This window comes from Hemiscyllium ocellatum, chromosome 31, assembly GCF_020745735.1.
Source record: "Hemiscyllium ocellatum isolate sHemOce1 chromosome 31, sHemOce1.pat.X.cur, whole genome shotgun sequence".
NCBI classification, from domain to species: Eukaryota; Metazoa; Chordata; class Chondrichthyes; order Orectolobiformes; family Hemiscylliidae; genus Hemiscyllium; species Hemiscyllium ocellatum.
Window position 1 is genome coordinate 53,932,950 of NC_083431.1, and position 23,356 is coordinate 53,956,305.

Below are 23,356 nucleotides of genomic sequence, written 5' to 3' on the forward strand. Positions count from 1 at the left end.
CCATGCTACATTGACCCTGTGTATCCAGGAATATGCAGGCTAGGTGCATTAGCCATGGGAAATGGGTGACAGTCGGTGAGATGCTGTTCAGAGGGTTGGTGTGGACTTGATATGCTGAATAGCCTGCTTCCACAATGTAGTGATTATATAGTGAGTGTTTTCACCAGCCGGACAGGGAATGAGAGCTCTCTTGGAAGACACTTGAGGCTTTATTTTGGTATTTAAGTGAAATGCGAAGGTAATTGAAAACACGGTGGTCAGAGTATTTCTGATCTCCACCAGTCAAGCCTCATCATCTAAATATGTTTAATTACAAAGCAAAGAAAGTTAAAATACGATTGGTACATGCCTTCAACACAGGAGATGTTACATTGAAGATTACCAGCTTACAGTATTGTTTATCTACAGAACATTGCTGCCATCTTACAACTCTTACCTCTTCCTGAAACCATTCTACTTACAGATTTGTGATTCTGCAAAACTTTTTGTTTGATAGATGGTGTTTGGAATTTGATAGAGCAATTAGGCTAAAATGGCAAATCAGAGAATACAATCTGTTGGCAGATGTTTTAATGCACAGCCATGATTAAGACTGAAATGTTTGATGAAATGTATATTCCCTGCACCCGCTATAGGTCAGCTACTAAGAATTGAAAGCCTTCCCTGTTTTTGTTTCTGGCATCTGCTCTGTATTAACTTTCATTATTCTATGAATAACAGGGTCATGAGGGGGGATAGAGGGGAGTGGTGTCAAACTGGGTCACTGAGCATGATTTCTTCAATCACGAGATGAGGGTGTCATTGGCTATTGATGTGCTCTGGAGTCACATGTCCAGGTAAGGTTGGCAGATTTCCATCCTGAAAGGACATTAGTGAACCAGATGGGTTTTTCCAACAGTCAACAATGGATTGGACACTTAATTTTTTTACTGAATTGAAAGCCACCATCTGCCATGGCAGGATTCAAACCTGGGGTCCCCAGAACATGACCTGGGTCTCTGGATTATCAGTGCAGTAATAATGCCCCTAGGCCATTGCCTTCCTTAAATGCATCAAACCAGGTCCCTGGAGGACTGGGAAGAGTTGGTTGTCAAACTGGGTGAGAGAAGGTGAGGACTACAGATGCTGGAAAGTCAGAGTCGAAAGGTTTGGCGCTGGAAAAGCACAGCAGGTTAGGCAGCATCCGAGGAGCATGAGAGTCGATATTTTGGGCTTAAGCCCTTCATCAGGAATTCCTCGGATGCTGCCTGACCTGCTGTGCTTTTCCAGCACCACACTTTTTGTGTCAAACTGGGTCACTGGGATGGGAGGGGCTGTCCCTTTGGGTCACTGGCGGAGTGTCAAACCCAGTGTGGGAGTGTGGGAGGAGGGACAGTATGGGAGGAAGAGGTATCAAGCCAATCTAGGCCAAACCATGCTGCACCTTTAATAAACATTTGCGGTGGTTTCTTCAGCCTGTGTTTGCCAGGCCTCCTGTTCAGTTGATGGCTGCCTCTATTTGTGTTTTCGTCCCTTGTCAGCCAGCAGTGCAGAGAGGGTACGATGTAGCTGTCCTTCCCTCTTGATCTTTACATTTGGAGGTAATGTTTCAAAACCTGACCCAGACTCCAGTGTTGTGGAACCATCTGGAAAAATAGCATTGAGTTAAGACAGTTAACTCAGTTCCACACAAATAGTACCATAAGATGGAGGAGCAGAAGTAGACCATTCAGCCCATTGAGTCCAGGACACCATTCAATGAGATTGTGGTTGATCTGATAATCCTCAACTCCACTTTCCTGTCTTTTGCCCATAAACCTTGATTCCCTGATGATTAAAAATCAGTCTATCTCAGCTTCGAATATAGGGTTTTCTCTCATTCTTCTAAACTTGAGTACAAGTCTAACCTATTTAACCTCTCTTACCCCCCCCCCCCCCCCCACCCCCAAACCCAGGATCGGTGAAACATCTCTGGACTGGCTCCAAGGTCAGTGCATCTCTCCTTAGATAAGGGGACCAAAACTGTTCACTGTATCCCAGGTATGGTCTGACTATTGCCATGTAAAGTTTTAGGAGGACCTCCCTACTTTTATAATTCATTTCATTTGAAATACAGACCAACTTTCTATTTGTCTTCCCGATTACCCACTGAGCTTGGATGCTAGCTTTTGTGATTCATGGACGAGACTTCCAAATCCCTTGGTGTTGCATGTTTCTACAGTTTCTTTCCAACTTAAATAATATTCAGCTCCTTTATCCTTCCTGCCAAAGTGCATACACTCACATTTTCCTGCATTATATTCCATCTGCCAAGTTTTTGCTTATTCATTTAACCTCATTCATATGCCTCTGTAGACTCTTTGCATCCTCACTACTTGCCTTCCTACCTATTTTTGTGTCATCTGCAAACTTGGCAATAGTACATTCCTTTATCACACCCAACTCATAAATACAAGTTGTAAATAATTGTGACCCCAGCACTGACCTTTCTGCCACTCAACTAGTTACAAGTTGCTACCCTAAAAAGTCCCTCCTTATCCCTCCTTCATCTTCTATTATTTAGACAATCCTCTGTCCCTTCTAATATAAAATCCCAAAACCATGGGCTCTTATCTCATTAAAGTTGCCTAATGTGTGGTTTCTTTCCCAATCTGGTTTGCCACTAATCTTCACCTTGCTGTATGTTTTCCGTTACAATCCAATATTATCCCTAGCCTTCCCAGTTAACTGAGGTTGGTTTATCCTCTTCATCTTCTCACTGGGATATATCTTTGTCATGACCTTTTTTTAAAAAAAAAACGTGGTTTGATATAAAAATAAAAGTGGTGTGTTTCACCAGCTGAAAATGGGCGGTAAAATGATTAGGAAATGTGGCCAATTTCAATTTAATTCAATATTGAGTTAATCATTTTCTCTTTACCGTATGTAATAACAAATTGAAATCTGTAGACAAGCCATGTCACTGATTCTCCTTCAATGGATCTAAGTGGATCCAGTGTGATTGGAACATTGATCCTTTGACTAGTTATCTTTCAGCTTACTCACCATGGATTTTGATCATGTGTTCCAAAATCAAAACTCGTTCAGCTATTATCTTCAAAGCCTCCCGAAGCTGCTCAACTGCTTCTCCCTGTGCAAGAAAAGGATGTAGTGAGGGAAGGGAAGTATGAATAGACTGTGGGCTCAATTTTCTGAAAGTTGTCAGTTTTGTCACACCAACAGTAATGTTGGTTTTTGTGGATGAGCATGCAGTACTTATTGTCTCAGGAGCTTTTTATCAGTGTGCATCCTACTTTGTCTACACCTCAGCTGAGTACATCGATTAGAATTACTTTCATATGTATTTTCCATTTTTATCCTTTTGTATTCCAGCTGAATTTGCTGAAACAAATTGTTCGTCCATTAGCAGGTGCCAGTCACTTGGCACAGTGGTCATGTCGCTAGTAACCACATGGCTTGGGAGAGGTTGGCAGATGCTAATGCCCATAGATGACAGGCCCATGCAGATGGTGCCCATGGATTGTGCTTTGAAGTGAGTTGGACCATCAATTGGTGTTTAACAATAATAATTCTTTCTGAATGGGGACTTACTGCTGTCCAGTGAGAAACTTTGATTAGATTAGATTCCCTACAGTATGGAAACAGGCCCTTCACCCCAACAAGTCCTCACCAACCCTCTGAAGAGTAACCCATTCAGACCAATTCCCCTACCCTATATTTACCCCTGACCAATGCACCTAACACTATGGGCAGTTTAGCATTGCCAATTCACCTGACCTGCACATCTTTTGGATTGTGGGAGGAAACCAGAGCACCCGGAGGAAACCCACGCAGACACGGGGAGAATGCAGATAGTCGCCCGAGGCTGGGATCGAACCCGGATCCCTGACACTGTGAGGCAGCAGTGCTAACCACTGAGCCACTGTGCTGCTTTTTTTTTTACAGATGTTTTAATATTGTTTAACAAGCTATTGATGTAAATACATCAGTGTTATTTATGGCTGGGATAATTTAACATCATGATCTTAGTTTTTAATGTACTCTCACTCGTGATAATACAGTTTCAATGTTTCTCTCCCCTTTATGTGTCATGCTTGTCATGTGCTCTGCAAAACCTGCAGCAAGATGCCCCTATCATCGAAACTAGCTTTGGCAGACTTATTGGATTCTGTTAGAAATCCCATCATACTCCACATTGCACAGCGCCCTATATGATTCTGCCCTTAACATCTAGGATAATATTGTGCTAAGAGGTTACAACAATGCAGCACGTTTTCAATAGAGCATCATGCTTCAAGTGATCCCAGTCAGATGGTGTATGAGACCACTGCTGCCTCACAGCATCAGGGACCCAGGTTTGATTCTACTCTTGGGCAACTGTCTGTGTGGAGTTTGCTCATTCCCCCCGTGTCTGCGTGGGTTTCCTCCCACAATCCAAAGATATGCAAGTCAGGTGAATTGGTCGTGCTAAATGTCCCATAGTATCCAGGGATGTGTAGGCTAGGGTCATGGGAAATGAAGGGTTACAGGGACAGGGTAGCAAGGTGGGCCTGGGGGGATGCTCTTCAGAGGCTCGGTGTGGACTTGATGGGCCGAATGACCTGCGTCCACACTCCAGGGATTCTACATGATACATAGGTGTTCATAGTATCGTCACTATTATTGGGACACTGATTGGAAACCTCACACAGCAACATGGTCAGTTCATTCTAGTGGTATGGCTGAGGGTAGTTTAACAGAGTTCCAATCTTTTCTCTAGTTGGGAGAGACAGTGGTGTCATGATAATGTCACTGGACTAATAATTCAGAACCTTAGATTAATGTTCTGGAGACCTGTGTTTGAATCCCATTACGACAGATGGTGATATTTAAATTCATTAAAAATCTGGAATTAAAAGGTGACAATTCAATTGCTGGAAAACCTATCGAATTCACTAATATCTGCCATCCTTACCTGGTCTGGCCAACATGTGATCCCAGGCCTACAGCGATGTGGTTAAACTCTGAACAGCCCTTTGGGCCATTAAGGATGGGCAATAAACAGGCACAAAGTCCATCCTGTGAGTGAATAGCAAATAAGAATCAAAATGAATGAAAATCCTCACCTCTGAGTCTTTGTCACAGCATTCTCCTTTCTGCCCTGGTTCACCCTAATAAGGAAAGAGGTATGAATCAGCCAACAGTAGTTAAATCACAGGAACAGGTACAGCCACAGAGATGTTCACACATACAAAGGGGCTTTTACAGGAAACCCCCTTCTACTTTCTTCTGATTCATTAAATTGTCTGAAGTGGTTTGTAGGTGGTTGCCCTTAAATTTTAAAATTCATTGTTAGAATGAGGGCATTACCCATTTACTGTCGCGAGTGTGTTGCTGGAAAAGCACAGCAGGTCAGACAGCATCCGAGAAGCAGGAGAATTGACGTTTCGGGCCAGAGCCCTTCATCAGAAGTGAGGCTAGGAGCCTCGGGGATGGAGAGATAAATGGGAGGGGGGATGGGGCTAGGGGGAAGGTAGCTGAGAGTGCAACCAGGTGGATAGAAGTTGGGATAAAGGTGATAGATTGGAGGGGAGGGTTGAGTAGATAGGTGGGAAGGAAGATGGACAGGTGGGACAGGTCATGAAGATGGTGCTTAGTTGGAAGGTTGGAACTGGGGTAAGGTGGGGGGAGGGGGAATGAGGGGAAGTCCACATTGATGCCCTGGGATTGTAGAGTCCTGAGGTAGAAGATTCTTCCTCCAGGTATCTGGTGGTGAGGGAGTGACAGTGGATGGAGCCCAGGACCTGCATGTTCTCGGCGGAGTGGGAGGGGGAATCGAAGTGTTCGGCCACGGAGTGATGGGGTGGTTAGTGCAGGTGTCCCAGAGATGTTCTCTGAAGTGCTCTGCGAGTCAGCGTCCTGTCTTTCCAATGTAGAGGAGCGCCGGATACAGTAAATGATATTTGTGGAAGTGCAGGTGAAACTTTGATGGATGTGGAAGGTTCCTTTGGGGCCTTGGATGGAGGTGGGGGCTGGGGGGGTGCAGGGGGGAGGTTCGGACGCAGGTTTTGCAATTTCTGTGGTGGCGGGGTAAGGTGCCAGGAGGGGAAGGTGGGCTGGTTGGGGGGCATGGACTTGAAAAAGTAGTTGTGGAGGGGACAGTCTTTTCGGAAAGCAGAAAGGGGTGGGGAGGGAAATATATCCCTGGTAGTGGGGTCCATTTGGAGGTGGCAGAAATACCGGCAGATAATGCAATGTATATGGAGGTTGTTGTGGTGGAAGGTGAGGCACAGGGGGCTCTGTCCTTGTTGCAGGTGGAGGTGTAGGATTGGAGGGCAGAGGTGCAGGAAGTGGATGAGGTGTGCTGGAGGACATCATCAACCACGTGAGAGGGGAAATTGCGGTCTATCAAGAAGCAGGTCATCTGGTGTGTTCTGTGGCTGAACCGGTTCTCCTGGGAGCAGATGTGGTGGAGGCGGGGAATTGGGAATACGGAATAGCATTTTTACAGGAGGCAGGGTGGGAGGAGGTGTAATCCAGGTAGCTGTGGGAGTTGGTGGGTTTGTAGAAAATGTCAGTGTTGAGTCGGTCACTGCTGATGGAGATGGAGAGCTCCAGGAAGAGAGGGAGGTGTCTGAAACGGTCCAGGTGAATTTAAGGTCGGGATGGAATGTGTTGATGAAGTTGATAAACTGTTCAACCTCCTGGTAGAAGCATGAGGTGGTGCTGATGCAGTCACCAGTATAGCGGAGGAAAAGGTGGGGAGTGGTGCCGGTGTAACTATGGAAGATGGACTGTTCTACGTAGCCAACAAAGAGACAGGCATAGCTGGGACCCAGCTGGGAGTGGGAGGATTTGAAGGAGAAATTGTTGAGGATAAGGACCAGTTCAGCCAAATGAATGAGTGTGTCAGTGGAAGGGTACTGGTGGGGATGTCAGGAGAGGAAGAAACGGAGGGCTTGGAGGCCCTGGTCATGACGGATGGAGGTGGATAGGAGCTGGATGTCCACGGTGAAGATGAGGCTTTGGGGGCCAGGGAAACAGAATTCTTGAAAGAGGTGGAGGGCATGTGTCCTTTCCTGAATGTATGTGGGGAGTTCCTGGACCAGGGGGGATAGGACAATATCGAGGTATGCAGAGATGAGTTTGGTGAAGCAAGAGCAGGCTGAGACAATAGGTCAGCCGGGGTAGTCAGGTTTGTGGATCTTGTGTAGGAGGTAGAACTGCTAGGTGTGGGGTTCCTGAACTATGAGGTCAGAAGCTGTGCGTGGGAGATCCCCTGAGGTGATGAGGTTGTGTACGGTCTGGGAGATGATGGTTTGATGATGGGATGTGAGGTCATGGTCAAGGGGGCAGTGGGAGGAGGTGTTTTCAAATTGGCGTCTGGCTTCAGCGATGTAATGGTCAGTGCGTCAAACTACCACTGTGCCCCCGCAACCTCCCCTCCACCATCCCCAGTCTGCTGGTTTGATGGTGAGGTTGGGGTTGGGGTTGGAGTGGAGGATTGCGCGTTGTGAGGGTGAGAGATTGGAGTGGGGGAGGGGGGCAGACAGGTTGAGGCAGTCAATGTCCCAGTGGCAGTTGGAAATAAAGAGGTCGAGGGCGGGTAACAGACCGGCACGGGGTGTCCACATGGATGGGGTGTGTTGCAAGTGGGCGAAGGGGTCTTCGGAAGGTGGGTGGGAGTCCTGATTGAAAAAGTAAGATCGGAGGCGGAGGCGGAGGTGGCGGAAGAAGTGTTCAACGTCGCAACGCATGTTGAATTTGTTGATCCATGAATGGAGGAGGATGAAGATAAAGCCTTTGGTGAGGACTGATCGTTCGTCCTCAGCGAGGGGGTGGTCTGGGAGGATAGTGAAAATTCAGCAGGGCTGGCTGGGAGCTAGGACCTGGTGTGAGGCTGGAGCTGGGGGTGGGGGCAGAGACTTTGAATGGAGTGGTCAATGGTAGTGGGGAGACCTGAGGGGGGGTGGGTGGGTGACGTCATTTATGGAAGTGATGCTCATCCTGTGTATTGGTGGGGGGGAACAAGGGGGGTAGTGGCTGGAGGTGGTGACAGTGGGATCCATGCCGGGGGGTGGGGGTTGGGCGGGTGTCAGCAGTGTTCAGGTGAGTGGCATCAGCGGGGACGGAAGTAGTTGTGATGACAGCAGCTCCGGGGGAGGGGAAGTAGTCATTGTGTTGATATGGCTAGTCCAGATGAGTCTTCAGTTAACGGTAACTCCTAGGATGCTGATAGTGGGAAGTCAGTGATGGTAATGTCATTGAATGCCAAGGGGCGGTGGTTAGATTCTTTCTTTTTGTAGAAGTTCATTGCCCAGCATTTGTGTGGTACAAACGTTATTTCTCACTTGTCAGCTCAAGCCTCGATATAGTCCAAATCCTGTTGCATTTGAACATGGACTGCTTCATGTCTGAGAAATCACAAATAGTGCTGAACATTATGCAATCATCAATGAACATCCTTGATCTGTCCTTATGAAGGAGGGAAGGTAATTGATGAAGCAGCTGAACATGGTTGGGCCGAGGATACCACCTTGAGGAACTCCTGTAGAGATTCAACATATTGTCTAGCTAACACCAATTGTTACAGTTAACCTGAGAATGCAACTTTTTAAAAAAGTTTTATGATTTACTCATGAAAAAAGTGAAACCTATCATGGTATTCCAACAGATGAAAGACTCAACAGGCAATCAAGGTATTTTTACATCACACTGTAAATTTTTGCTATAAATTCCTTGCCTTACGATTGTGTCCTCCACAACCACCTGATGAAGGAGCAATGCTCCGAAAGCTAGTTTAACTAGTTGGACCATAACCTGGTGTTGTGTGATTTTTAACTTTCTACATCCCAGTCCAACACCGGCATCTCCAAATCCTGTAGAGATGTCCTTGAGCTAAAATGACTGACCTCCAACAACCACAACCATCTTCCTATGTTCTAAGTATGGCTCCAATCAGTGAAGAGTTTGTCCAAATATTCCAAATTTCCCTCTGCACGTCCCTTCCATGTTTTTCCACACAGTAACCTCTCCTTCTGTTGATCAGAATGTCGAAAAGAAATCTCTGAATTTTGCTTTCTCTGCAGAACATCCTTTCAGCTAGACAATCTGACTGGAAAGTTTCACCTGGATGTGAAGAAGCGGGTGGAGAAGCTGAGACCTTATTGGTAGGCTAGATTCTTATTTCAAATCATATCCTGCCAACACCAGAACCAATGATCCCTAAACTGGTCCCAGGGATGAGAGGACCTGTGATAAGAGAAACTGGTCCCAGGGATGAGAGGACCTGTGATAAGAGGATAAATAAATAAATTGGGCCAATATTTTCTGCGATTTTAAAGAATCAGCTGATCTTATTGAAACAAACAAGCTACAAAAATGTACAACAATATCTTTACTTGCTTAGGAGGCTAAGGACATTTGACATGTCCATAAGGACTCTTACTAATCCTTATAGATGCACTATAGAAGGCATCCCATCTGGAGACACCACAGTGTGGAATGGCAACTGCTCTTCCCAAGATTGCAAAAAACTCCAGAGAGTCGTGAACACAGCCACGAAACCAGCCTTCCATTTATTGACTCCACCTATACTTCCCACTGCCTCGGGAAAGCAAACAACATCATCAAAGACCCCTCCCACCTTGGTTATACTGTCTTCCATCTTCTTCTGGCGGGCAGAAGGTATGCATGCACATACAAATAGATTGAAGGACAGCTTCTTCCTTGCTGTTATGAATGGACCTCTCAAATTTTAAATTTAGTGTTGATCTCACTCTCTGTGCGCCCATTCACTACGTTCTGTTACCTTAATTCACTTTATATGGAATGGGCTGCCTGCACTGCATGCAAAACAAAACTTTTCACAGTACCTAGGTACATGTGACAATAACAAATCAAATCAAAATGTACAAGACTCTCATGGGCCTTGACAGCATAGGCATTGACAGGATACATTCCCATTGGCTGGGAAATCCAAAACATGATTTGGGTGGGGATGGGAGGGTTGGGGGTGGGGGGGGGGAAGGGGGTGGTGGAAGTGGAGGGTCACAGTCTCAGGATAAGGGGCAATTCATATTTGGGGTGGCACAGTGTCTCTCAGTGGTTAGCACTTCTGCCTCACAGCTCCAGGTCCCAGGTTCGATTCCAGCCTCGGGCGACTGTCTGTGTGGAGTTTGCACGTTCTCCCCGTGTCTGCCTGGGTTTCCTCCAGGTGCTCTGGTTTCCTCCCACAGTCCAAAGATGTGCAAGTCAGGTGAATTGCCCATGCTAAATTGCCCGTAGTGTTAGGTGCATTAGTCAGAGGGAAATGGGTCTAGGTGGGTTACTTTTCGGAGGGTCGGTGTGGACTGGTTGGGCCAAGGGGCCTGTTTCTACACTATAGGGAATCTAATCTAATCATATTGAATTGAGTGGAGGAGAAATTTCTACAAAGTGGTGTGCATCTTGGGAATTCTCTATCTCAGGGAATTGTGGATGCTCCAGCATTGAATATATTCAAGATTGGGATCAACAGATTTTTAACCTCTCAAGGAACTGAGAGATATGGGGAAATGGAGGTGATGCCTATAATCATATTAAATAGTGGATCAGGCTTGATAGGTTGAAGGGTCTACTTTGCTGCTATTTGTTAAGTTTGTACAATTATTTATTCCACAAAAGTGGGACTGAATGTTTATAGCTGGCTCAACTAATCTAAGGTTAGTGGATATTGCTAGCTTGTGGGAAGACTGCTATGTAGTGGGCAGTTTGGATGTGTTGGTTTGGGTGGATAGGTATTGGAGGAAGGACAGCAGATTTTTCTGAAGGAGTGGTTGGCAGAGAGGTGACCAACAATGGACTGGCAGTGCCAGGGAACTGACTGCTGTGGATAGTGCCAATCTTCTGTGGCAGTCTCCCCACTACCATTCCCACTCCATTCACAATCTCACTGACTGTAGGCCAAGTACCTCCAGTAATGGCCTCTTTTCACAGTCAGGAACTGGCACTTGCAGAGTTCCCCAAAGTGAAAGTGAGGACTGCAGATGCTGGAGATTACAGTTGAGAGTGTGGTGCTGGAAAAGCACAGTAGGTCAGGCAGCATCTGAGGAGCAGGAAAATTGACATTTTGGGCAAAAGCCCTTCATTAGGAATGAGTTCCTCAAGGTCCTATCCTCAACTCAATGCTCATCTTCATCTCTACACACTGCTTTTTGCTGATTCCAACTGGGAATAATGTACCAGACTCTGTTTGTATTGGTTACTGACTCTAACTTGAGATGAACTTACTGGTAAACCTCTGTAGCCACTCTCACCACGCAAGCCTGGTTGGCCCTGTAGATAGAACAACATAATATATTAATGAAGCAAAACTGCTCTTAGAGGGCAGCAGGAGAACTCACCAACTCAGACCTTTCCAAAGGCCTCTGAAAATTGTAAAATAAGCAGGATTTGTTCAATAACTACCTACTCATTAATACCTAACGTGGAAGTATTCTGACAAACTACAATGTGGAAGTATATGGAGAAGAGAATAAAGTTTCATGCTTCAAAGAGGAGAACGAATTAGAGGATAGAAAGCAAGAGTAAATGGGCCATTATAACTTGGCATAATTATTTATTATAGTTTGGTGAGATAAATTATTGTAGTTTGGTGCAATTAATTATTGCAGTTAGATGTTCTCTACATTTGATCACTGTAGATCAATTGAATGAAAATTCCACCATCTACTTTGGCAGGATTTCCCCAGAATGGTTCCCAATTCTGTATTACTAATCAAGCAACAATACCACTTGCACATCATGTGTGTGCATCGGTGACTATACTATATGTTCTCTAATATTTTAATGTAGGTATATGTCATCCATCAGATCAGGGCTTTATCCTCCAAGTTTCATTGGTTTATCAATTGTCTCCATTCCTTTTATTTCTTCCTTAATCACCCTTTATATTGGTTATTCTCTCTGGTAAATAGTGAGGGAAAGTAAGTTGAAAATGTAAAATCCTGTTGTGTGATTCTCTTACAGACCACTGAAAATGCTTTTTAAAAGTTAGCAGATTCTCCGGAAATTTTAACCAACTACTCCATATCTCTGCCTCTTCATTGTCACTAGTTGTGAATACCTCATGGCCCTATTCCCATCCTGGTCCATGTACTGTTCTTTCTGAGTTGTGGAATACTGCACTGTTTATGTTTACTTTCCTTGACAGTTTAATTTCATTGTTTCACTTTGCATTCCTGATTGTTGATTTGATATTTGACATCTAGTGTCATCCTTTCCCTTGTTTCTAATGTTTACATCGTTATTGAAGTTCAATTTTACCCTTATTTCTTTATAAATTCATAGTATTTTACTGTTGATTAGTTTGGCATTGTTTGATTAATTTGTGCAAAACCTTAACCAAATAAAGTATCTGCACCACTCTTCTGTTTGTCTATCATTCTATTTTAGTTTATCTTCCATTCTCTTTCCTCCTTTTGCTATTGGTTTGATCTTTGCATTACTTAAACCTTTCTCAATCTTCATCTTGAAACTTTTTTCACTTTTTCATTTTGTGGGATGTGGGCATCGCTGGCTGGGCCAGCATTTATTGCCCGTCCCTAGTTGCCCCTTGAGAAGGTGGTAGTGAGCTACTTTCTTGAACCGCTGCCATCCACCTGCTGTGGGCTGACCCACAATGCCGTGAGGGAGGGAATTCCAAGATTTTGACCCAGCAACAGTGAAGGAACACCAATGTATTTCCAAGTCTGGATGGTGAGTAGCTTGGAGAGGATCCTGCCCTTGTCCTGCTAGATAGAAGTGTTTTTGGGTTTCGAAGATGCTGCATGAGCATTTTGGTGAATTTCTGCAGTGCACCCTGTAGATAGTACACACTGCTGCTGCTGAGCGTCGGTGGTGGAGGGAGTGGATGCAGTGCCAATCAAGTGGGCTGCTTTGTCCTTGATGGTGTCCAGCTACTTGAGTGCTGTTGGGGCTACGCTAATCCAGGCAAGTGAGGAGTACTCCACCATACTCCCGACTTGGGCCTTGTAAATGGTGGACAGGCTTTCGGAAGTCAGAAGGTGAGTTACTTGCCGCAGCATTCCCAGCCTCTGACCTGTTCCTATGGCAACTGTGTTTGTTTGGTGAGTCCAGTTGAGCTTCTGATCAATGATAACTCCTGCAGGATTGATAGTGAGGGTTAAGCGATGGTAACACCACTAAATGTCAAAGGGTAGTAGTTAGACTGTCTCTTATTGGTGATGGTTATAGACTAGCATTTGTATGGCATGAAGGTTACTTGCCACCAGTCAGCCCAAGCCTGGATATTGTCCAGAACCTGTTGTATTTGGCACAGAGTGCTTCAGTTCCTGAGGAGTTATGAATGGTGCTGAACATTATGCAATCATCAGCAAACATTCCCACTTTGGACCTAATGTTGGAGGGAAGATCATTGATGAAGCAGCTGAAGATGATTGGGTCTAGGACGGTATCCTGAGGAATTCCTGCAGAGATGTTCTGGAGCTGAGATGACTGACCTCCAGCAATCATGACCATCTTCCTATGTGTCAGATATGACTCCAACCATCAGAGAGTTTACTCTGATACCCATTGATTTCAGTTTTGCTTGGGCTCCTTGAGGCCACACTCAGTGGAATGCAGCTTTGATGTCAAGGGCGGTTGCTGTCACCTCACATCTGGAATTTAGCTGTTTTGTCCAAGTTTGAACCAAGGCTGTAATGAGGTCAGGATCTGAGTGGCCCTGGCGAAAGCCAAACTGGGCATCACTGAGCAGGTTGTTGCTGAGCAAGTGCTGCTTGATAATACTTGATGACATCTTCGATCACTTTACTGATGATTGATAGTAGAATGATGGGGCGGTAACTGGACGGGTTGGATTTGGTCCTGTGTTTTACGCACAGGACATTCTTGGGCAATTTTCCATATTGTCGGGCAGATGCCAGTGTTGTAACTATATTGGAACAATGTGGCTAGGGGAGCAGCAAGTTCTGGAGCATAAGTCTTCAGGACTATTATTGCAATGTTGTCAGGGCCCGTAGCCTTTGCAGTATCCAGTGGATATCAAATGGAGTAAATCGAATCGAATTGGCTGAAGACTAGTATCTGCAATACTGGGCACCATTGGAGGAGGCCAGGATGGATCATCCACCTGGCACTTCAGGCTGAGGATAGCTGCGAAAGTTTCAGTCTTACCTTTTGCACTGATGTGCTGGGCTCTTCCTTCATTGACTTTGGGAATATTTGTGGTGTCTCCTCCTTCAGTGAGCTGTTTAATTGTCCACAACCATTCCCAACTAGATGTGGCAGGACTGCAGAGCTTAAATCTGATCCATTGGTTGTGGGTTCGCTTAGTTCTATCACTTGCTGCTTTTGCTGTTTAGCATGCAAGTAGTCCTGCTTGATGGCTTCACCAGGTGAACATCTCATCTTCAAGCATGCCTGTGTTGCTCCTGACATGCCCTCCTGCACTGTCCATTGAACTAGGGTTGATCCTCTGGCTTGATGGTAATGGTTGATTGGGGAATATGCCGGCCCATGAAGTTTCAGATTGTGCTGGAGTACAATTCTGCTGCTGTTGATGGCCCATACCATCTAATGGATACATAGTCATAAGCTGCTAGATCTGTTTGAAGTCTGTCCCATTTAGCATGGTGATAGTGCCACACAACCGGATAGAGGTTATTCTCAATGTGAAGGTGGGACTTTGTCTCCACAAGCACTGTGAAGTGGTCACTCTTACCAATACTGTCATAGTCAAATGCCTTTGGTGGGAAAGATGCTGGAGTCTATTATAAAGGATGAAATTACGACACATCTGGATAGCAGTAACAGAATTGGTCAGAGTGGATTTATGAAGGGGAAATTATGCTTGACTAATCTTCTGGAATTTTTTGAGGCTGTAACTTTGAAGATGGACAAGGGAGATCCAGTGGATGTAATGTACCTGGACTTTCAGAAAGCATTTGATAAAGTCCCACATAGGAGGGTAGTGAGCAAAATTAGGGCGCATGGTATTGGGGGCAAAGACTTGGATTGAAAATTGGTTGGCTGACAAAAAACAAAGAGTAGTGATAAACGGGTCCCTTTCGGAATGGCAGGCGGTGACCAGTGGGGTACCGCAGGGATCAGTGCTGGGACTGCAGCTTTTTACAATATATGTTACTGATATAGAAGATGGTATTAATAGTAACATTAGCAAATTTGCTGATGATACTAAGCTGGGTAGCAGGGTGAAATGTGAGGAGGATGTTAGGAGATTACAGGGTGACCTGGACAGGTTAGGTGAGTGGGCAGATGCATGGCAGATGTAGTTTAATGTGGATAAATGTATGGTTATCCACTTTGGTGGCAAGAACAGGAAGGCACATTACTACCTAAATGGAGTCAAGTTAGGTAAAGGGGCAGTACAAAGAGATCTGGATGTTCTTGTACACCACTCAATGAAGGCAAGACATGCAGGTACAGCAGGTAGTGAAGAAAGCTAATAGCATGCTGGCCTTCATAACAAGAGGGATTGAGTATAGAAGCATAGAGGTTCTTTTGCAGCTGTACAGGGCCCTGGTGAGACCACACCTGGAATATTTCATGCAGTTCTGGTCTCCAAATTTGAGGAAAGACATTCTGGCTATTGAGGGAGTGCAGCGGAGGTTCACGAGGTCAATTCCTGGAATGGCGGGACTATCTTATGTTGAAAGATTGGAGCGACTGGGCTTGTACACCCTTGAGTTTAGAAGACTGAGAGGGGATCTGATTGAGATGTATAAGATTATTAAAGGATTGGACACTCTGGAGGCAGAAAACATGTTTCTGCTGATGGGTGAGTACTGAACCAGAGGACACAACTTATAAATAAGGAGTAGGCTGTTTAGGACAGAGATGAGGAGAAACTTCTTCAGCCAGAGAGTGGTGGGTATGTGGAATGCTCTGCCCCAGAAGGCAGTAGAGGCCCAGTCTCTGGATTCGTTTAAGAAAGAGTTGGATAGAGCTCTCAAGGATAGTGGAATCAAGGGTTATGGTGATAAGGCAGGAACAGGATACTGATTGAGGATGAGCAGCCATGATCATAATGAATGGTGGTGCAGGCTTGAAGGGCAGAATGGCTTACTCCTGCACCTATTGTCTATTCTCTATTGCCTCTGAGGCAGCAGATTGGTAAGGATGAGGTCAAGTATGTTTTTCCCTCTTGTTGGTTCCCTCAGCGCCTGCTGCAGACTCAATCTAGCAGCTATGTCCTTAAGGACCCGAGCAGCTCGATCAGTCATACTGTTGCTGAGTCACTATTGATGGGGAATATTGAAATCACCATCCCAGAATGTCTTTTGTGCCCTTGCCATCCTCAGTGCTTCCTTTAGGTGGTGTTCAACATGGAGGAATACCAATTCATTAGCAAAGGATGATATGTGGCAAACAGCACATTTCCTTGCCTGTATTTAATCTGAAGCCTTGAGACTTCTCGGGATCCTGAGTCAATGTTGAGCACTCCCAGGGAATCTCCCTTCTGACTGTGTATCACTGGAGATATGCTGTCCCATCAACAGGACAGACCCAGCAGAGGTGGGTGATGGTGGTATTTGGGAATAGTCATATTCACAAAATCATACCTTACAGACAACGTCAGGTTGTTGCTTGACTAGTCCATGAGATAGCTGTCCCAATTTTGGCACTAGCCCCTAGATATTAATGAAGAGCGCTTTGCAGGGTCAACAGGGTTCTTTCTGCCGTTGTCTTTTCCGTTGTCTAGGTCGATGCCAGGTGATCCATCTGGTTTCATTTATTTAAGATTGTGCCATGATTGGTACAACTGATTGGCTTGCCAGGCTATTTCAAAGGGTAAAAAATGAGGTCTGCAGATGCTGGAGATCACAGTTGAAAATGTGTTGCTGGTTAAAGCACAGCAGGTCAGGCAGCATCCAAGGAATAGGAAATTCGACGTTTCAGGCATAAGCCCTTCATCAGGAAACTGATTTCAAAGGACAACTGAGAGTCAACCACATTGTTGCGGGTCTGGAGTCACATGTCAACCAGACCATGAGAGGATGGCAGATTTCCTTTCCTCAAGGATATTAGTGAAACATATGGGTTTTCCCATCAATCCAGTGATTTGATAGTCATCAGTAGATTCTTGATTCTAGATTTTTGTTTCATTGGATTCAAATTCCCAATCTGCCGGGGCTGAATTTGAATCTGAGCCCCAAGAACATAATCTAGGACTCTGACTTAATAGTCTAATGATAATACCACTAGGACATCACCTTCCCACCACTAGGCTATCACCTTCCCTTAATGTGTTGAGATTGCTATTGCCTAGAGCCCCCTCTCTATATACTTTTCAGAATGGCTCGGCCTCATTTCTCATTTTAAGATCGGCAAATGATCCATGCAAGTCTAAGCACATTTTAAGGAATCTTCTTGCCTGTTTTACAACTATACCAGCCAGATTCTAACTCTAAAAGGAGAGAAAAACCAGGGGGCATAATGGAGAAAGATGAGAACCAGAAACAATAAGAACACATTACCATATTGGGTTATGAAGGAATCCATGCATAGAAATCCAACCATCATGAAGAGTTAAAAAGGCAAATGTTACTTCCCTACCTAACCAAGCTTAAAAAAATTGCAAGGGTTCACTTCGTTAAAGAATTTCACAATGCCTGACCACAAGTTGCTACATGGTCTGCAATTATCTCAAAAAGGGGCTAGTATTACAATCCACCACATGGCTTTATGAAGACTATATTGTGTCATGCAGACTATATAATGCTTAGAGCTTTACAAGTTAGGGAATATTGATTGGAATACTGATCACACACATCATACGGTTACATTTTATTTATTCATTCATTGGATGAGAGCATCACTGTCTAGGCCAGTGTTTATTGCCATCCCTGATTGCCCAGAGGGCAGTTAAGAATCAACCACATTGCAGTGGGTCTGGAGTTACATGTAGTCCTGCTGAGGTAAGGATAGCAGTTTCCTTCCCTAATTGACATTAGTGAACCAGATGAGTTTTTAGGACAATTGACAATGGCTCCATGGTCCTCATCAGACTCTTAATTTCAGATTTTTATTGAATTCAAATTTCACCATTTGGCATTAAAGAATTTGAACTTGGGTCCCCAGAAATTTAACAGGATTAACAGTCCAGCAATAATACAATAGGCCATCAGCTCCTCCAATCCCCTTCTCTTTCCAGACAATCTTACGTAAAGAACTAAATGTAGTCATTTGTATCTACTTATTTTTACTAAAACAAGCAAATACTTCAACAGTACTTCATTAGCTGTTGGTCATTTTGTGATATCCAGTGGTTATGAAGAGCACTATATAAATGAAATTCTCTCTTTTCTTTATCAGTAGAAAGTATTGATTGTTGGGAAAGTTTTCACCATCTATAGGGGATACCAATAATCTGTAGCAAAGAGATGAATCCTTCTCTCCTGCACTTGATCATATTCTGTAGTGGATATAGCAAGTGAACTGATCCCTGTCCAAAGAGGGCTTTCCACTTACTACAACAAAACCAACCAGCAACAAATCAGAAGCTTGCACTTACTCTGTCACCTGGATCCCCTTTTGGACCAGGCGCGCCTTGATTGCCCTAGAATTTAACAAAAAGAAACACAAATGATTTTATTGTTTATGTTGAATGATCAGTAAGTACTCTTATAATGGAAGCTCTCAAGGAGCAATAGCTTCTTCCATATTGTCCAGTCCCTAGATTGTAACCCTCAAAACTGCTGACTTGCTAATTGGTCAATACGTCTGCAAAAGGACAGCCATTAGATACCCTCTGGGTATTGCCCTGGAAGCCAATTGAGAACTTTGTGCTCCTGTCACAGTGGAGGACCTGAACTCTGAACACCCTGACTCAGAGGTGAGAGTGCTCCTAACTGAACCACAGCTAACATCTCTTCTGTATAGTGATATGTGGAAAATTATAGCAACCGCTCAGAATGAGCTGAACTCCCTGCCCAATCATTTGCAGCGCAGATTGAAACCTGATTCCTGACAAATTCTGAATCAGAATCATCACCAGCTGACTTGAAACTGATGGTGGGCACTGAGCTCACCCTTTCATAGAAATGGGGCATCGCCACTCTTCTCACCTGGATGGCCTGCATCGAGAGATATTTTGGTAACCGACTTGGTAAATATTTCAATCAACTCCCTGGTCTTATAGAAAGGTTGTTAGACTCATAACATCAGATCCTCGTCACTGAATTATTGCAGGGTTACTTGAATCTTTCCAAAGTTGCATTTGCAGTTAGTACTTATCTGCTGTGGGTCTGGGAAGAAATGGAAGACAGCATTCTTCCAGCCACCTAGAATAGGTGCAGACATGATGGGCTGAGTGGTCTTCTTCTACACTGTAGCTGTTCTGTAATTCTTCCACCTATCGTCGACCACATGTCTCACCCTTCTCAGCTGACCTGTGGCTGTCCCTGTGCGAGAGCAAATCTAGTGGTAGGGACTGCACCAAGGGAGTTAGAAGTGTTTACAACATACAGGTATCCATTTGGCCCATTGTGTCCCTGTCAGCAATTCATTAATTGAGCAATCCAAACTACTTTGCCGTTCATGAGAAGATCTGTCTGTTGACAGTCCAGCCTGCACTCCACTTTGTTACTCATGGGAGGGGAGTGTAAGGGAAAGCTGATAATTGAGGGAGCAAGCTGGGTGTGGCAACTGTTAACTGAATGGAGAATTTTCAATGAACCATCACAGGGTAGACCTGAAACCATGAATTGATGGGATGTTACTCTGCAATGTGTCTGAGACATGAGCATTGTTTCTACGAGAGTATTGGATGAGCAATGTGTTGGGAAATTACTCACTTTAGGTCCGGAGGCTCCAGGAGGTCCAGGAAGTCCTAGATAAACAAACAACAACCAAACACAGAGATTTCCATCATTGATGTAGAGAAATAGAGTGAACAACAATTAGAAAATAATTATAATTACACATTACTCACTCAGAACAAAGTTTGCTTTTTTTTGTTGACTTATGGTTAATCCCACCTTTCATACCTACGTTCAGCTGAGCATTTCTGTTGCTACTTTATCCATGAATATTGTCTTGATGGAAGTTTGCAGTTAATGACCATTCCACACTGTCTAATGAAACTGGAATCGTAGTCAATGTTTGGTCAGTTACAGGCCAGAAGAAAGTGAGGACTGCAGATGCTGGAGATCAGAGGTGAGAGTGTGGTGCTGGAAAAGCGCAGCAGGTCAGGCAGCATCTGAGGAGCAGGAGCATTGACGTTTTGGGCATTAGCCCTTCATCAGGAATGAACTCATTCAGGACTAGTGTAATTTACACGTTGGCAGTGCACCAGGTAAGGACAGGGAACTGTAAGGTTAATGTGTACCAGATTGAGGAAGACTGAATGCCCAAGGGTCAGTCTCAAACCTGCTGTTAGCATTGCCATAGCAACTCTTAAAGGAATTTTGGAGCTTGGAAAATTTTGAGGGATTTAAAGTCACAGCTAAAAATTCCATTCAGGCATTAAAAGGCAAGATATTAAAATGGATATTGCGGCCCAATCTAAGCATAATCTAAGCATTAAGTCTTTCAGAACCAAAGAGTTGGTGAGAGAAAGTTTTATTTAGTCATGGGATGTGGGCATTTCTGGCTGGGCCAGCATTTATTGCCAGCCCCTAGTTGTTTTTGAGAAGGTAGTGGTGAGCTGCCTTCTTGAACTGCTGCAGTTCCCATTCTCAAAGTGAAACAACAATGCTCTTAGGGAAGGAATTCCAGGGACAGTGAAAGAACAGTGAGATATTTCCAACTTATAGTCTGGGGCATCATTTGAGTATCAGGGCCAGACCATTCGGCAAAGACGTTAGGAAGTATTTCCCGTTACAAAGAGTGGTAGATATTTGGAATTCTCATCTCGTCCACAACGTGGATGCTGGATCAGTCGTTAATTTCAAATCTAAGCTAGATCAATTTTTGTTTGAAGGATTAAAGAAGATGGAGTGAGGCCACATATCAGTCATTATCTCATTGAATGGCGGAATAGGCTCAAGGGGCTGAATGGCCTACTCCTATTCCTATGCCTACGTTCCTCAGTCAGGGTGGTGAGTGTCTTGGAACGCAACTTGCAGGTGTTGACTTTCCCATGTACCTGCTGTTCTTGTCCTTCGAAGGGAAAGTGGTTATGACTTTGAAAGCTGCTGTCTAAGTATCTTTGGTGAATTTCTGCAGTGCATCTTGTAGATAGTACACACTGCTGCTACTGAGCGTTGTGGACATAGTGCCAATCACATGGGCTTCTTTGTAGGTTAGATTACTTACAGTGTGGGAAAAGGCCCTTCGGCCCAACAAGTCCACACTGACCCGCCACCCACCCATACCCCTACATTTGCCCCTTACCTAACACTACGGGCAATTTAGCATGGCCAATTCACCTGGCCCGCACAGCTTTGGACTGTGGGAGGAAACCGGGGAGAATGTGCAAACTCCACACAGTCAGTCGCCTGAGGTGGGAATTGAACCCGGGTCTCTGGCGCTATGAGGTAGCAGTGCTAACCACTGTGCCACCTGAATTGTCCTGAATGGTGTCAAGCTTCTTGAGTGTTGTTGGAGCTGCACCCATCCAGGCAAGTGGGGAGTATTCCATTACACACCTGACTTATGCTTTGAAAATGGTAAAACGTCAGGAGGTGGTTTACTCACCACAGTATTCCTAGCCTCTGGCCTGATCTTGTAGCCACTGTATTTATATGGTGAGTCTAGTTGAGTTTCTGGTTAACAGTGACTCTTAGCACATTGACAAGGGAAGATTTAGTGATGGTAACACCATTGAATATCAAGGGACAATTATTAGATTGTGTCTTGTTGGAGACGATATTGTCTGACACTTGTGTGGTGCTAATGCTATTTGTCCTTCATCGGCCCAAGCCTAGACACTGTCAGTGTAGGGAAGGAATTACAGCCTCTGCCCAATAACAACATAAAGAATGAATGAAACATTTCTATTCACATAGCACCTCTCCTAAATCAGGATAGGCCAAGAATTTTGCAGCAAGGAAATATGTTTGAAGTGTAATCTCTGTTGTTGTATCAAATGCAGCTCTTGTTTCTGAACATCATTCCCTCTGATTAAGCTCATCTTGAACTGGGAGCACTGTCCCTTCCAGGAACATTGGAACAGAAATAAATCATTCAGCTCCTCATTCCTGTTCTATTGCTCAGTTCAATAATAGCAATCTTACTTTGTAAACCCACTCATCAACATTACCTCCATCTCCCTGAAACACACTGATACAGGAAGCTATTTATCTTCTTGTGCCAGTTATATCATTACGTGACCTAATGCCACAAACCTTAATACCGTGGGAGGGGGAACAAAACTTTATTAACAGTAAGTTTAAATTCACAACTGACCAAACACCAACTGATGCTTTCAGGAGAAGTCTCCAAATGTTCCCCACTCTTTGTAGAAGAGCAGGGGAGATACTTGTTGTATGTTGAACAATATTTATCGCTCACCCAACAACACAAAATCCCAAGATTATCTACTCATTACCATGCTGCTGTTTCTTGCTGGGTGGACATAAACTGATGTTATTCCTGCTGTAAAACAATGACTGTGCTTCAAGAGTTGCAATATTGGCTGTAAAATCATACTTCAATCCCCTAAAGATTGGAAAAGTTGCCACATAAATGCAAGAAGTTCCTTCTTTTTTATGTCTGGCTCCTCAGTTTGCAATAAAAAAATTGTTCTAAAACTTAATTCTCTGGTTATTCTTCCATCTCGCATTCCCATCTCTAATCTCACCATCTCTCAAAACCATATACTGTCTCTCACTGGGGAAACCATGAGGTTACTGCTCTGAGATTCAAACAGAGATATATTGAAGCTGGTTGCTATGGTGGGTCTTGAATGACTCCTCTCCAATCTACTCTATGGACAGCCTGGATTAATGAGCGCTTGAGTCTTCTGATGATGTTATGCCTGAGGCTAGTCACACGAGGTGTGAGGATGTGAACCAGAACAGCTCCTCCCTTCGATTTCACCACCTCTGGAATATTAAAATCACTTGCTTTCAATGAGCTGCTGTATTCCCACGGTGGGTGATCAACCTGAGTTGTCTGATCCACATATTCATCAACCACCCAGCTGTTTAACAAAGAAAACCTTCTGGAAATATTTGTAAAGGTGAGAGTAACCATTACCTGGTGTTCCAGCTGGGCCTGGTTTCCCTGGGAAACCAGGAAGGCCTCTCAATAAATGTTCAGTCCCAGTGGGAAAAACTGGCATCTCGGCTGGAATTGGAGAGAAAAGATAATTAACATGAGTAACTGGGTGAAACTGTCATTGTTTTGAATTGTAATCATTATATTCTGATTGTCTGTCTCCCTTGATGTTGCTGGTCACCCAGTGTCACTGTGGAATGTCTCAGGGAAC

At 44.4% G+C, this 23,356-nt stretch overlaps 1 protein-coding gene across 3 annotated transcripts in view; it reads right to left on the reverse strand.

Moving 5' to 3' along the window:
• Positions 1 to 291: 291 nt before the first annotated feature.
• LOC132830496 (collagen alpha-1(XXVI) chain-like) overlaps positions 292 to 23,356 on the reverse strand; it is a 369,329-nt gene continuing 346,264 nt past the window's right edge. For all 3 annotated transcript variants that reach the window (XM_060848255.1, XM_060848253.1, XM_060848254.1), the window contains exons 9-15: positions 23,125 to 23,214; positions 19,779 to 19,813; positions 18,497 to 18,541; positions 11,230 to 11,274; positions 5,085 to 5,129; positions 3,025 to 3,109; positions 292 to 1,625 (exon numbers count right to left, since the gene is read on the reverse strand). In XM_060848255.1, coding sequence (XP_060704238.1) covers positions 1,495 to 1,625; positions 3,025 to 3,109; positions 5,085 to 5,129; positions 11,230 to 11,274; positions 18,497 to 18,541; positions 19,779 to 19,813; positions 23,125 to 23,214 — 476 coding nt within the window. In that variant the 3' untranslated portion in view covers positions 292 to 1,494. The remainder of the gene's footprint in view (positions 1,626 to 3,024; positions 3,110 to 5,084; positions 5,130 to 11,229; positions 11,275 to 18,496; positions 18,542 to 19,778; positions 19,814 to 23,124; positions 23,215 to 23,356) is intronic.